Source organism: Brienomyrus brachyistius, unplaced genomic scaffold, assembly GCF_023856365.1.
Source record: "Brienomyrus brachyistius isolate T26 unplaced genomic scaffold, BBRACH_0.4 scaffold100, whole genome shotgun sequence".
Lineage (NCBI taxonomy): Eukaryota > Metazoa > Chordata > Actinopteri > Osteoglossiformes > Mormyridae > Brienomyrus > Brienomyrus brachyistius.
Window position 1 is genome coordinate 217553 of NW_026042375.1, and position 14759 is coordinate 232311.

A 14759-nucleotide genomic window follows, 5' to 3' on the forward strand; every position below is an offset into this window, starting at 1 on the left:
CCTGTCAGTCATCCGGAGCAGAACGCAAAGCCAGTCTTTATAGGCATCACATCAAAACCGGGTGTATCGACACAGAAATCCGAAAAACGGGGAAATGTATGACATTATAAATAATTATATGGAAATATAAATACAATTGTTAATTTGTAATTTACTGAGTCACGTTTTAGAACACAATGGGGATACAGCAAATGTACATTCAGCTCACATCAGCTTTTACTGGACAAGGTGGCGGAATATACATTTACAGAAAACGCGGGATTCAATTTTGATGATCATCTCTAGTATTTTATGCAGATACATTTGTAGTCACATTAACTATTGATACTGTATTGGGAAACATATATCGTTCTTTAGCATAAAAAATTCTGAAAATGTGACACCTAAAAGCATTTAAAAGCATAAATTATCCTTACTTCCCTGGTGGTTGACGGTGGTAAGGCCATATAGGCAAAGAGCTGTCATTTAAGAAGCAACTGAAATTAATTTGAATTTTATCCATTTACTCATTGACCTTCCCACCGCTTACCCAGTACCCCGTAGCAGTGGGGAGGGCAGCCTGGAGCAGATCCCAGCCCAGCCACAAAAACGAAACTATGTAGCCTTTTAATTAAAAAGACATATGATTTACTCACATATTTGTGATTTTCAAGTGAAACAGATTTTTCAGTTCGAACAGTTTTCAGTTCAATATATATATGGCACCAATAATCCGGTACAATCTTTATTTAGGTTATAATAATAAAATATAAATAGCAAAGATAGTGAAAAAAAACTGAACAGAATAACAACAGCTGACCACCATTACTCTCTTATTACCAAGTAGGGTCACACACTTTCATATAATGACCTTAACTGTTTAAGCCATAGTGCTATTGTGGTGTCATAGAAAATAATGATAATTACAATGAATTCACAAAACTATTCTTATAACTACACTTAAAGATAATAAACAAATCTCCTACACACACACACACACACACATATGTAGTTAATTATGTTATAATTTGCTCTGTTGCAATGTCTGGGGTGAGTAAATATGACTCTTATTACATTACTTGTGCGAAAACATCTCATATGAAGAGCTGCCTATCAAACCGCCTTCCTTACACATTACAGCGCACAAACACAATCTCAGCTACCGTAAAAAATGTATCCTACAAAGGCACTGATGACAGTGTCATAAGCCAGGAAACATGGGATCATTATGACCATAAGTGATACATAAACATTCACAAACCATACACACACAGCTTAGAAAGCTTATTGTAATATTTCGTTTAATTCCGACTTTCCCAGAAACAACAGTCGCATATTGCTCCTGCAGTGAGTTTTGCACGTTGGCTCCAGTACATGCAGATGCACTATTCAGCTGCATGTATCCAGCTGCATGTAGGCGTGCTATCCAGTCGCATGTAGTGATGTCACTGGCATCAGTATCCAAAAGCGAAAGCAGCCAAGGATTCACCCACAGCCACCCACATGCGGCACAGAATCCTCCGCGGCTGATTTCCTGCTCTGATAGCACATCAGGGCGCCTCAATGAGAAGAAAACTTCAAAGGTCTGCTTTGCTCCACAGTTCCTAGAAGGGAGTAGAGAGACTGAGAATCAGGGAAGAATGGGCCTATTTTTGCTGCTTGCTGTACTTTCCTGATGAGACAAACAGGCATGCAGTAATATTACTGAATTCATACCCCTATACATACCACACATAACCAGATTGAAGAAAGATGGATGGATGGATGAATAAACAGATATATAACGAAGCACATATATTTTAAGATCTTATACGAGGCAAATGAAATTTTAATAAATAATATTGAATATACCCTAAACAGAATAAATGGGTGGGAGATGGATGGATGGATAGGGTGTATCCATGTCTGACATACTGTATAGGACAGCCATGCACTCTGTATTAGAGCTATGCGCTGTTTTTTCAAAACATTAATGAAATGCTTAGAAACGTGTATGTGTGTGTGTGTGTGTGTGTGCGTGTATATATATCCATCCATTTTCCAAACCGCTTATCCTACTGGGTCCCGGGGGGTCTGGAGCCTATCCCGGAAGCAATGGGCACGAGGCAGGAAACAACCCAGGATGGGGGGCCAGCCCATCGCAGGGCACACTCACGCATCAGTCACTCACACATGCACACCTACGGGCAATTTAGCAACTCCAATCAGCCTCAGCATGTCTTTGGACTGTGGGGGAAAACCGGAGTGTGTGTGTGTGTGTGTGTGTGTGTGTGTGTGTGTGTGTGTGTGTGTGTGTGTGTGTGTGTATATATATATATATATATATATATATATATTCATTCTGTGTTTAAGCTCTGTTCAATCAAAGTTCAGGGAATTTCAGCCAAGGACATTATTATATATCATTATTATAGTATCACTACTAGGCCCCAAAAGCAGATTTCATTTGTGACCTTTGACCTCAACCAGTCAATTTTAAGGGAATTAAACTAAAAACACACACCAGCACATTCACACGAAGTGGAGATGTTACCAGTCATATAAAGCATCTCCTACTCCAGACATTCACCTTTAAACATTCTAAAAGAGCCACGACCTTCTCATGAACATCACAATTTGCTGCTAAGACAATTTTCCCGCCATAAAAGTATCCAGAAAACGAACTGCTTTACTGGGGTATAAATGCCATTTCATCCAAGAAGGAACTGGGCATTAGCACAGTCTAAATGGGTAGCTGTTCCTTACAGGTTAAGGTCTAGAATATGATACACTTCCAAAATAGCAAATTGGAGTGACTTTTCAAAGGTGACATCAGCTTTGGAAGAAAAGGCTTCATAGCTGTGATGCCCAACATGGAAACATGCAAAATTTTTGTGAAGTCACCCTTCTTCCTCCACAGGAACTGAGTTATGCAGGTGTGGCAAAGGAACAAAAAGTTGCATCATTCCCAGAGGCAGATTCACAAACCAATCAGAGGGCAGCTTGCTGTGTCATCCACGTTCCCTTTAAGCTTTAGTATGACACTTTGCAAAACTCACAGTATCACAATGTGTGTATGAGCTTTTCAATATATCTTCAGGGTATTTTATTGCACCACGTGGGAATAACAGCTGAATGTTTTGTGGGTGCATTAAACAGTCACAGTGATTATATTATATTCTGCATATGCTGGGATTGAGGCAGATGGACTGGATTTGCCTCCAAGTCAGAATTTATCCAGCATTTTCCATTAACTGTGTAACCAGTGTCAGGTCATGAGAGTCGAAGCCGCACCGTGGGAGACACAGGGCACCAAGCTCAGGCATCTGGGACAGTGCCAGTCCAATGCAGGGCACAGCGTTACATCACATGCATCATTTAGTGATACCAGTTCATCTTTGGACTTGAGGAAACCTGAATGCCAGCAGGAAACCCAGACAAACACGGGGAGCACCAGCAAACCCACTACCCTGGAGGCGTGAGACCACAGCGCAAGCCACTGAATCACCACAGCAACTCCTGGAAGATATACAGTTTCAATAGTTTTGATAGTTTCAATTTTCACACAGTGCTAAACTTAATCAAGCCTATTTAACTATTTGAAGGAAAAACAATTTTACAATGTTTAGTTGAATTCTATATTTCTCATTCCATTTATGTAATATTAATATTTGTATTACCATGCATCCATCAATCCAGCTGTCTACCCTGAGCAGGGAGTCCTATAACAGTATAAGACTCTGAACTTCTGAAAATTACATGCTGTCTGTATAACATTTTTTTGCTCAGTATCCAAAATGCCGAAATACTGAGGTGATTTTCTGAAGTGCTTTAAGCCAGATCAGAGTAATCAGAATGGAGCTTCTTTTTATTTCCGCACTTCAAGCTAAGATGGGGCCCTGTAGGCTCGCACATGTTACTGGCAGATTTTCAGTGGTGGGTGTTGGGATATGAGTGAGATGTGAATCTCAGATGTGAGCGAAGATGTTAGACAGGGCAGTCAGAACAAGAGGTCAAACAACTCTAACCAAGAAATAGTACTAACTGAGCCAGGGGAGAAAGTTAATTCGTAAAATCCAGGCTGAACTTGTCACAAATTCTCCAATTCATCTAAATCACTTTTAACAACTGAACCAGCAACATTTGAATTATAAGCTTTCAGTCTCTGATACTGAAATCAATACAGCAATTAATTTAATTGCAGGGTTTGAACTAAGGATCAATAAAGGTTAATATGAGCTTTCTAAGGAACTGGTGACTACTCAGTCAGAGAGAAACCAAAAGATAAAAAATATATATGAAGAACAGACAGGTATGAATGATCATTGTTAAATGAGTACAATGTCACTACAGTAGGTACCTGAAGGGATGAAAGTGAATGTAAGAGTCTTACTTCCTCCTTTGGTAACTTCAGGCAGGTAAGTACCGTGTAAAAAATTCCCACATCTCCACATATGGAATGTCATCATGGAATCAGACGGGTATAAAAGAGCATCTTCTGAGTGTGAACTCACAGGAGTCAAAGGCAGGAGGTAAGAGTGTGAACTTGCTGCTCAGACATGATCTGTATGTGATTGGTTTTATACTGGGGAACAATAATTGAAAAGAAGAATTTCTGTAAAGGGCTCATTGAAAGATTTCTTTGATAATTATTTTCTTTAGCAACTTTTTTGGAATAGTATGTTTGTGACTAACGGTCAGTTTTTTCGGTACTTTTACCAAATATATTATTTCAATAATCAATATTTAAAAACTCAAGTGTAATGTATTAAACAAGATATCTAGGAATCAAATGAGAAGCAGGTTTTTAACCAGGGTTGGGGGGATGATAGAGAGTGAGGTAACCCAGGTGTCAATTTCCAGGGGAGGAGTGTCGCCTTGGTGACCGATGTTCCTCATCATTCCCAGGTTTCTATGGATACGAGGGCTTCCCACGCCACCACTGCCCTGCTGCTGTTGGGCCTGATTACCGCCGGCCATCCGCTGCAAGCCGCTGGGAGATTATTACTCCTCGGTGACTGTGCTGTCACGGTCCACACCTACGAGATGCGTCGGGACTTTACCGAGATGCGGCAGATCATGGTGAGCTTCCCTTCCTGCACTGGGGGGGCGCCAGCACTCGCGAGAATGGCCTACTCTATTGCTGACTCATAATCGCTTCTAATATTACACATTTCATTTTGACCGCCCACAGGATTAGCTACCCATAGCAGCAGCTATGAACTGTGAGGCGTGGACAGAACACACAAAAGTACGCTATTTAATCAAATATGTCAGGGTGCATGCCTAGGCCCGCCTTTCCGGTAGGTTCCGAGCAGTGATGAGGCATGTTTGTTCCTGCCACTTCAGCAGCTCGACTTTCTTTATTGTTCAGAGCAAAAGCCGCAAATTCGGTTTCTGACCTGCGTATGCATCCACGACACTTTTCCTGATGACAGAATTTGTAGCTGGATGGATGCCTGGTGCTGTGCAAAGTACAGGTTATTTTCCCAGGTAATAACGATATATGTGTCTAGAAAAAACAACACAACTTATCATTAAAATACATACAAATGAACCGTTAGTACAAATAAAAAAAAAAAATAAAAAAAAATAAAAAAAAAAAAAAATAAGGTTATTGATATCTTGCTGGATGAATAGAACACGGTTTCAGATCCCAAACCTCTTCTCAGGGGGAAAATGTATTTGCTCAATTACTTTGCTGAAGCAGGAGTTCTTCTAATTAATTAAACAGTTAAATAACTCGAGGTGCTGATTAGCCAGATACCTTGGGATGGTGGTCAAGAATACATTGTTGTATTGGAAGGATGCTGCAAATTCTGGGGCAACTTCAGGAAAGGTTTTCGAAACGCCTAAGCTGACACACTTTAACAGTCATGAACTCATGCATACATGCCAACATCATTTACTTAAGCACCCCAAGGCTTTTGCACAGTACTGTATGTAGACAAACTTCTCTCTGGTTTCTGTTCTGAGAAACAGGTTAAAAATGGACGTACGTCGGAGTGCGATAAATGCCTTTTAGGTACGACAATGAAAAGGAGATGAATTCCGAGGTTTGGATGTACAAATCTTTCCCGCAGTAACTATCATATGGGGCGCACCCTGCTGCCCCAGGTACGGCCGCCAAGAATATATTTATATATAGATTTACCTCGTTAAAAAAATTAAAAATAAAAATTCAGTCGTAAGTGCGAGTCGCCGTAAGTCGTATAGGTTGTAAGTTGTGGACACACTGTATAAACAAAGCATATATATTCATGTATAACGTGCTCATGTATAAATAACCCAGGCAAAGTCCCAGGAAACAGAAAGAGGAGATGAAGACTAAAGGCTCTCCAAGCATGCGGCTGACGCATGCCTTCAGGCATCTGCTGCTGTTTTTAGCACAAAATCTCGCTTCCCTGAGGAGAGAGGAATTGAACAGCATTTCTTTCATCGAGGTGACATCATCGCACCTGTACGCCATGCATGTGCCTTAAGGCTCAGGAAGATGGCGGACACGCCGCTCCCAGCCGTGTACGCAGCCCCCGAGTAGGAGTGTGCTTTCCCAAGGTGTGGGACTGTATGGCGAGAGACAGCCGCGTCGTTATAGTGGCTCAAGGTCGGGATGGTCCCCATTTGCCAACTGCAGTTTCCCCCGAAAGGGTCACGGCCTTGAAAAGTCCCTGTAAAGGGCGGCGCTGTTCAGAAGGAAAACGCCGTCACAAGCACAACGGGGACTTTCCTGCTGACAATGTCCAGAGTTTTGTCGTTTCTGAGCGTCTTTCCCAGGATGACTTCAGAAGCCCCGTCAGAACCGGTGACACCAGACTATTTCTTGAGCATGATAACCCACGATTCGTCCTTCCCTAGGTCACGGATGATAAACACATCAGCACACGGCTCCTCACCAGACAGACCATGAAGGAGCTCCAGGTTCGATTTCATTCTACATTGCATTCTGTAAATAGGAAAGTTGTCTGTTAAACTAACAATTGGCAGAAGTGCGGTCTGGATCTATTTGTATTGTCTAACATGTTGCCATGGCGCCTCCCTCGCAGCCTCTGGAGAGTTGCTGCTTCCTGAAGCACCTGCTCGGCTTCTACGTGGAAAGGGTCTTCAGTAGCTACGCCACCAACCAGTCCCAGTTCAGGAGGAACACGAGCAATTTAGCCAACTCATTCCTCAGTATTAGGAACGATCTGCGCAAATGTGTGAGTGCCTTCTTGTGGACGGATAATAAAATGCAACTTGAGTCTGCCAGAGGGTGTTTCCTCATATTATTAGTCATAATAATCATGTTGAATAATAATGATAATAATAATAATAATAATAATAATAATCGGGGCGGCATGGTGGTGCAGTGGTTAGCACTGTTGCCTCACACTTCTGGGACCCGGGTTCGAGTCTCTGCCTGGGTCATATATGTGCGGAGTTTGCATGTTCTCCCCATGTCGTCATGGGGTTTCCTCCGGGTACTCCGGTTTCCCCTCACAGTCCAAAAACAAGCTGAGGCTAATTGGAGTTATTAAATTGCCCGTAGGCGTGCATGTGTGTGTGAATGGTGTGTGAGTGTGCCCTGTGATGGGCTGGCCCCCCGTCCTGGGTTGTTCCCTGCTTCGTGCCCATTGCTTCCGGGATAGGCTCTGGACCCCCCGCAACCCAGTAGGATAAGCGGTTTGGAAGATGGATGGATGATAATAATCATTGGTCAGATTACACAAAGGCTGGACTGCCAATTGCAGGTATATCCTGTTCCCAGCCGCTGGATTGATCTGCTGTCTGTCTGTGCTTCTCCCCCCTTCTCCCCTCAGCACGCACAGATGCGGTGCGAATGTGGAGAAGACAGTAAGGCCAGGCTGGCCGCCATCCATGACAGCTATGAGAAGGTAAGTGCTGCAGCTAGATCAAGGGGGGGGGGGGGTCACATAATTATATAGTAACTGGGTTCCAGAAGGATGGGGGTGGGCATCGCATAGTTTTATGGTAACTGGCTTCCGCAGGTCTAACACTGGCACTCTGCACCTCCACCCTACAGCTGGAGCCCCAGGATGGCGCTGTGAAAGCCATCGGGGAGCTGGACTCGCTGCTGGAGTGGATGGAGACATTCGGGGATGGCGAGAAGTGAGCGTGCGAGTGCTGGACGCACGCCGGAGACTGGGTACAGGCATGAGTCCCACAGGGAGCCAACACCGTTCTACACAATGTGTACATGCACCTGTAATGTCTTATTTAAGACATTTATTTATTAACAGTATTAATTATATATATTTTTTTACTGTGTCACGTGCCTGGCTCATTGCAAGAGCCGAGATCGACCCGGGACTCTGGGCCGGCGCCTCTTGATCATCGTCGGAAATGTCAATGATAGTAACTAAAGTAAATACTGAAGATAAAGTAACACTTTTATATTTATGATCCATTATGTATTACGGCAGCATCTGCAAGGATCTGTCACTGTCTCTCTTCGATGGGCTTCACGATATAAAGCCTTAGCTTCTGTCATACGTGGCTGTCAGTGATCTTGACTGATGTGTAATGTAATGATGTGTTGTATAATGAGACAAACCAGATTTGCATTGTATGTACAATCATGCAACGGCAATAAAGAACTCTGATTCTAATTCAGATCATCTCTATTACACTGCCTCCCACGCCTCAGTGGAGAAAGGATCCAAGTCAGGTTCCATATCCATCCATCCATCCATCCATCCATCCATCCATCCATCCATCCATCCATCCATCCATCCATCCAAAGAAAATTTTTAGCAGCTGACAGAAGGTGCCTGAAAAAAAACTTTCAGTTTTATTAAAAATGCAGGTGTGTGATGGTTTGGTGGGTGTCACCATCACCCCCCCCCCCCCCGAATCTCACTAATGCATTGTTGGCATCATGGGGCGGGGGGGCATTCACAAGCCATGCCCCCTAAATGAGCAACAGCGCCACCCACCAAGGACACCATGTTTTTTTTTCTATTCTAATTTTATTTGTTATTTAAGGTGCTCACCCTAATAGCTATAAATAAGCTCTGGGGCCACTGCCTGTCTGCCCACTGACTGCTCAGCACTCCAGGGGGGCTCCAGGGGGGCTCCAGAGCAGCGCTGGGGGCGATGTCTTAATCGGACAGAATGAGACACTTTCATTTCCATTACCACCAGACAAACCCTTCTGGGGGCCGCCAGAAGCGATAAAGATACTCAGCAAACCGTTTCACCAAAGTTACAAAAAACTATACAGAGATACATTCCGAACAGCTGTTCATAACTTGAAATGTCCGCAAGTCGTTATTCAACATAATTTTAAGGGTATACGGAAGTACAAAGAACTAGGATGCTGGGAGTTCGCACGCTACGCTGCTGCGCGGCGGGAGTAGCGGCCAGAAGTCGTACTTGGCGGAATTGGCGCACAGAAAGAAAAAACTGATGTTGCCGACAGGAAACAGGAGGCCAATGAACACAATCTGGACTTAAAGTGCTCGTATGTCTGAAAGTGCGTAAGTTGAAAGTTCGTAAATAGAGGAGCGTCTGTATATGACAGAATGGCTGTACTTATTCTGCAATGTGGGGATATTAGCATACTGTGCAGATAAATTATGCTGCTGAGCAGGACGTGTTTAAAGGACCAGGGAGATGACTATCAGCTCACAGAACCAACAGTAACAGAAGGGTATAAAAAAGATGGTAGCAATGGGTTTCCTGTACCAAAATGTTTCTGAATCAGTTTTGTTGTATGAATTAACAAAGAAATTAACCACGGGGGGCACTAGGGGGCCCCATCGCTCTCTCCCAGGGGCCTGACGGATGGTCTGCTACTCAACACATCTTTTGTTTGGTGTTTGCTATAGGATTGAGACATTTTTGTTATCAATAATATTCCATCTAAATGTTGTATTACCATTAAGGTATTGGAGTTTAAAAAGTTGTGTCTAAAAGATGCAGGGTTTGGGTAGATTGGCATCTCCCAATTGTGAATGTGCCCTGTGTTACTGAAGATTAATCTATCTCCTTACAAGTATTTTAAACAGAGAGTTTTGGTAACATAGCAACTCTGTGTGTTTCACTGTGGCCTCACACCGCTGCGCCAGTGTGTTTGTGCCCTGCCTCTGTGTGTGGAATACAAAGCATTGCAATTGCAATGTATCGATTCTGCTGCGGGCAAACTCGATGATTTATAACATTTATAAGATGTTATGTCTTCTTCCACAATGACATTCCATGGTCACCAGTGGCAATCACTGATTTACAAAGGATCCAAAGTTGCACTGTCATATGTACGAAGTACAATGAAATTCATACTTGAATGCCTTCTTCAAAGATTAGACAATTAACGAAGCGCTGCAACATCACAGTGACTCACATTAATCAGGCAATAAACAACTAACAATTGACATGAACTACAGACCGTGATCATGAGTGACCATAACAGTGCAAACGAGAAGTGTTTTTAAACAGTCTTTAGCATCTGTATTGTGTGTTAGCAATAGTAAACACACTGTTAACATAAATTGCATAGAATGAACCCTATTATTACTGCACATGAACAGTCTCTGTATGTCACAGCAGTGTGTGATGAACAGTGTGACGGCAGTGGGGTCAAAGCTGCCCCTGAGTGTTGTGGTGCCTGCGCTGATTGTCCTGATTGCCTACGACCTTCTGAGCATTGCAGTGCTTTCTTGTTATGTGCAGAGCAGCTGCCATACCTGGATGTAATACAACCTGTGAGGACGGATTCCACAACGCTCCTTCTGGACCGTGGTGGGCGTCTGGGCTTTTCCTCAGACGCCAGAGGAAGTGAAGGCATTGCTGGGGCTTTATTGCTGATGGTGACCCCAAGGAACATGAAGCTGCTGACCCTCTCCACAGCATCCCTTTCATTGCAGATGAGGGCATCAGCCGCACCTTGCTTCCTGAAATCCAAGACCAGCTCCTTAGTTTTGCTGACATTAAGAGAGAGGTAGTTTTCCTGACAACACTCTGCCAGGAGTCTCACCTCCTCTCTGTAGTCCATCATTATCAGCGATCAGGCCCACGATGGAGGAGCCGTCAGCAAACTTAATGAGTGTTGGACCTGTGTCCGGCCACGCAGTCATGTGTCAACAAGGAGTACACCAGTGGAATCAAAACGCTTCCCGGTGCTATTGTTGGGGGTCAGGGTAGAGGAAGTGTCTGTGCCAATCCATACATGCTTTGGTCTGTTGGTGAGGAAGTCCAGGACCCTGTTGAACAGAGTAGCAGCTTCTGGGTCAGCTTAGAGGGAATGACTGTGTTAAATGCAAAACTGTAATCCACAACAGCCTGGCATGGCAGTTATTGTCTTGGTGAGTCAATGTGTTGTGAATTGTGTGTGAAATGGGGACCTCAGTGGATGTAATGTAGCGAATGCAAACACGACAGGTGAAAACTGTCTGGAATGGAGTCCTTAACGAGTCATAGCATCAGTCTCTCAAAGCACTTCATTGCAGTGGAGATTAGTGGTACAGGGTGGTAGTCATTAAGGCAGGTGACTGGAACAGTAGTGGTATTTTTTAAGCTGAGGGGGACTAGTACAGTTAGCAGAGTTAGCAGAATTAGCAGAGGTAGCAGAGTTAGACAGATGATTCTCACAGCCTTGTGGACCATATGCACCGGAATCTCTCCTCATTCGGCCTCACTCAAGTACATACAGACTAAAAACTATACAAGACAGTGAAAAACTAGACAATATATAAATACTGATAAAGTGACTGACAAAGTGCGGTAACAGTGCTATGAAGTGCAGGTGTCACGGGAAATTTGGCCTGTATTTACCTGTGAGGATTCACTTTCATGTCAGCAGACAGAATTTGTTAAACCTAGACTCTGCTGGCTCAGTCAGTACTATTTCTTGGTTAGAGCTGTTTGACCTCTTGTTTTGACTGCCCTGTCTAACATCTTCACTCACATCTGAGATTCACATCTCACTCATATCCCAACACCCACCACTGAAAATCTGCCAGTAACATGTGCGAGCCTACAGGGCCCCATCTTAGCTTGAAGTGCGGAAATAAAAAGAAGCTCCATTCTGATTACTCTGATCTGGCTTAAAACACTTCAGAAAATCACCTCAGTATTTCGGCATTTTGGATACTGAGCGAAAAAATGTTATATAGACAGCATGTAATTTTCAGAAGTTCAGAGTCTTATACTGTTATAGGACTCCCTGCTCAGGGTAAGCGAACGAGCGGGCAGGCGGGCGGGCGGACGGACCGACAGACGGACGGACCGACCAACGTATGTTGGGGGCAGGATGTGGCTCCGTGGGCTAAGCCTGTGTGCCTGTAATCTGAAGGTCACAAGTTCAAACCCCGCCTCAGCCTGTGGGTCCTTGAGTAAGGCCCTTAACCCCCAGCTCCCTGAGCGCCGCTACGGGTGGCAGCCCTTCACAAAAAACAACTTACTCTATGATAAAAAGAGCAAGTTGAGGAGGCGTAAAGACAATTTCCCTACGGGGATCAATAAAGTATCGGTTATTATTATGTTATATGACTTGTGATGCGATGGACTAGAATCCCACCCAGGGTGTGCTGTGTCTTGTACCATATGTGTTCTGGCATGGTCTCGAGGCGAACACCATTACCCAGCCCTGGCTTATGAATGGACGGATAATCACAAACATAATTAACATAGCCTTAGGTAGCGTTTTAGACCTCGTCTTCCTGTGTCAGTGTGGATTTCCTCCAGGTACTCCTAGCTTCCTCCCACAGACCACGGATATGTGGTTAGTTATACTCATAGCAGCTTGAGAACCTTAAAGCACGTGATCGCGGGTCCTGGCGTGAAGCCCAGAATGCTCATTGCACCCCCCCAAGCCAGGACAGCAACCCAACCTCTTCAGCTACTCAAAGTATTTTCTGGATGCCAGCTATTGAAATGTAGCTAAACAGGTTGCCTGACCCCAGTATGTAGACAGCAGCCACATGCCTGAGTGCATCCTAATGACCTTGGTGTTCTATTGTCATACCATCCATATACAGCTATAGAGAGACATGACATAACGTTTCCTTTGGACCATAGTGCAGTATATAACAGCACTAACTTGAAGTGCAAAACGGGAGGCTGGACACAAGAGCTTATATGCACAGTGCATTCTGTATCCAAACAATAATGAATACAGCCGTAGTATAGCAACGTGGAATAAATATAATGAATGAAATAAAGAGATGGATTAACCAAATGAATGAAAAACTGAATGAGTAAGTGAAACGGCCTGTGAAGGATTGCAAGCGAAATTCTTTACAATAACTAACACTTATGTAGTATCGCCGCAGTATATTTTTAGCCCGGTATCTGTTGGGCAACATCATCATTACTGTAAACAGCGAATGTGAGTGATCATGAGCTTCGTGACCGTTGAACTCCCCAGCCGTAGTATAGCAACGTGGAATAAATATAATGAATGAAATAAAGAGATGGATTAACCAAATGAATGAAAAACTGAATGAGTAAGTGAAACGGCCTGTGAAGGATTGCAAGCGAAATTCTTTACAATAACTAACACTTATGTAGTATCGCCGCAGTATATTTTTAGCCCGGTATCTGTTGGGCAACATCATCATTACTGTAAACAGCGAATGTGTGTGATCATGAGCTTCGTGACCGTTGAACTCCCCAGAAATGCCCCCCCCCCCGCCACCAGGATTTACCGTATGAGCCGTGCTGAAGAACTGCGCATCGGTCAGGAGAACGGACTGCAGCCGTGTCTGACCTTCCGGGAACGGGCAGCGGCGGGGTGTCCACTCTGCCAAACACAGGATTCCCCGCCACGATCACTTGGCACGAATACAAAACATGCTGAGCCGCACGCCAGCCATTAGTACTTACTTAACATTGCGCAACCATAAGTTCCGTCTGCAAAACGTATGTGCTATAACTGTAACTGGACCAATCCAAGTGGAAAAACCCCCATATTTTTGCGTAAGTGATTTTAAAAAATCTGAATGATAATGGAATTCGATTTCGATCTCGTAAACCGCATGGAAATATATTCTGACCCATGAAATTCCAACATGACCCAGAATGGATTGTACTAAAGTCAGCATATGACAGGATATTTAGGTAAAACTTTTCTGGGATACCGAAGTGTCTGCTTTTGCACCTGATTATCCAGTATGTTCATAAACTGACTGACAGCTCATGCATTCATTTATTATTCTTTTTCTTAATATTTATTTCATTAATATTCCCTAATAATCGGTTTCTCAGTATTCTATTCAAGTCATTGTCCTCTGCATTTAACCCATATGTCACATGGTAGCGGGCAGCTATTACTCAGCGCCCGGGGAGCAGTACCTGCTCAGCGTACCTCAGTGGTACCTTGCTGATTGGAGATTCAAACTGGCAACCTAGCAATGACAAGTATTCTTCCCTAACCATTGGGCCACCACTGTCAATTTGTGCATTGCATTCCTTTAAATGAGTGTACCCTATGTTACTCCTAGGGGGCGGCATGGTGGTGCAGTGGTTAGCACTGTTGCCTCACACCTCTGGGACCTGGGTCACATGTGTGTGGAGTTTGCATGTTCTCCCCATGTCGTCGTGGGGTTTCGTCCGGGTACTCCGGTTTCCCCCCACAGTCCAAAAACATGCTGAGGCTAATTGGAGTTACTAAATTGCCCGTAGGTGTGCATGTGTGGGTGAATGGTGTGTGAGTGTGCCCTGCGATGGGCTGGCCCCCCATCCTGGGTTGTTCCCTGCCTCGTGCCCATTGCTTCCAGGATGGGTTCCGGACCCCCCACGACCCAGTAGGATAAGCTGTTTGGAAAATGGATGGATGGACAGAAGGACGGATGGATGGACGGATG

The 14759-nt window shown here is 44.0% G+C and overlaps 1 protein-coding gene and 1 long non-coding RNA gene across 2 annotated transcripts; one reads left to right on the forward strand and one right to left on the reverse strand.

Annotated features, from left to right (window-relative positions):
* Window positions 1-718: 718 nt before the first annotated feature.
* LOC125727525 (uncharacterized) lies at window positions 719-13784 on the reverse strand. The gene is made up of 4 exons (XR_007388793.1): window positions 13602-13784; window positions 10931-11156; window positions 10641-10847; window positions 719-1583 (listed from the first exon to the last, which is right to left on the reverse strand). It is a non-coding gene; the product is annotated as an uncharacterized LOC125727525 (long non-coding RNA).
* Window positions 4358-8202, forward strand: il19l (interleukin 19 like). The gene is made up of 6 exons (XM_049004323.1): window positions 4358-4490; window positions 4867-5040; window positions 6814-6876; window positions 7002-7154; window positions 7755-7829; window positions 7979-8202. Exons 2-6 carry the CDS (start codon window positions 4873-4875, stop codon window positions 8066-8068), a joined length of 549 nt encoding a protein of 182 aa, XP_048860280.1. The 5' UTR covers window positions 4358-4490; window positions 4867-4872; the 3' UTR covers window positions 8069-8202.
* Window positions 13785-14759: the final 975 nt, after the last annotated feature.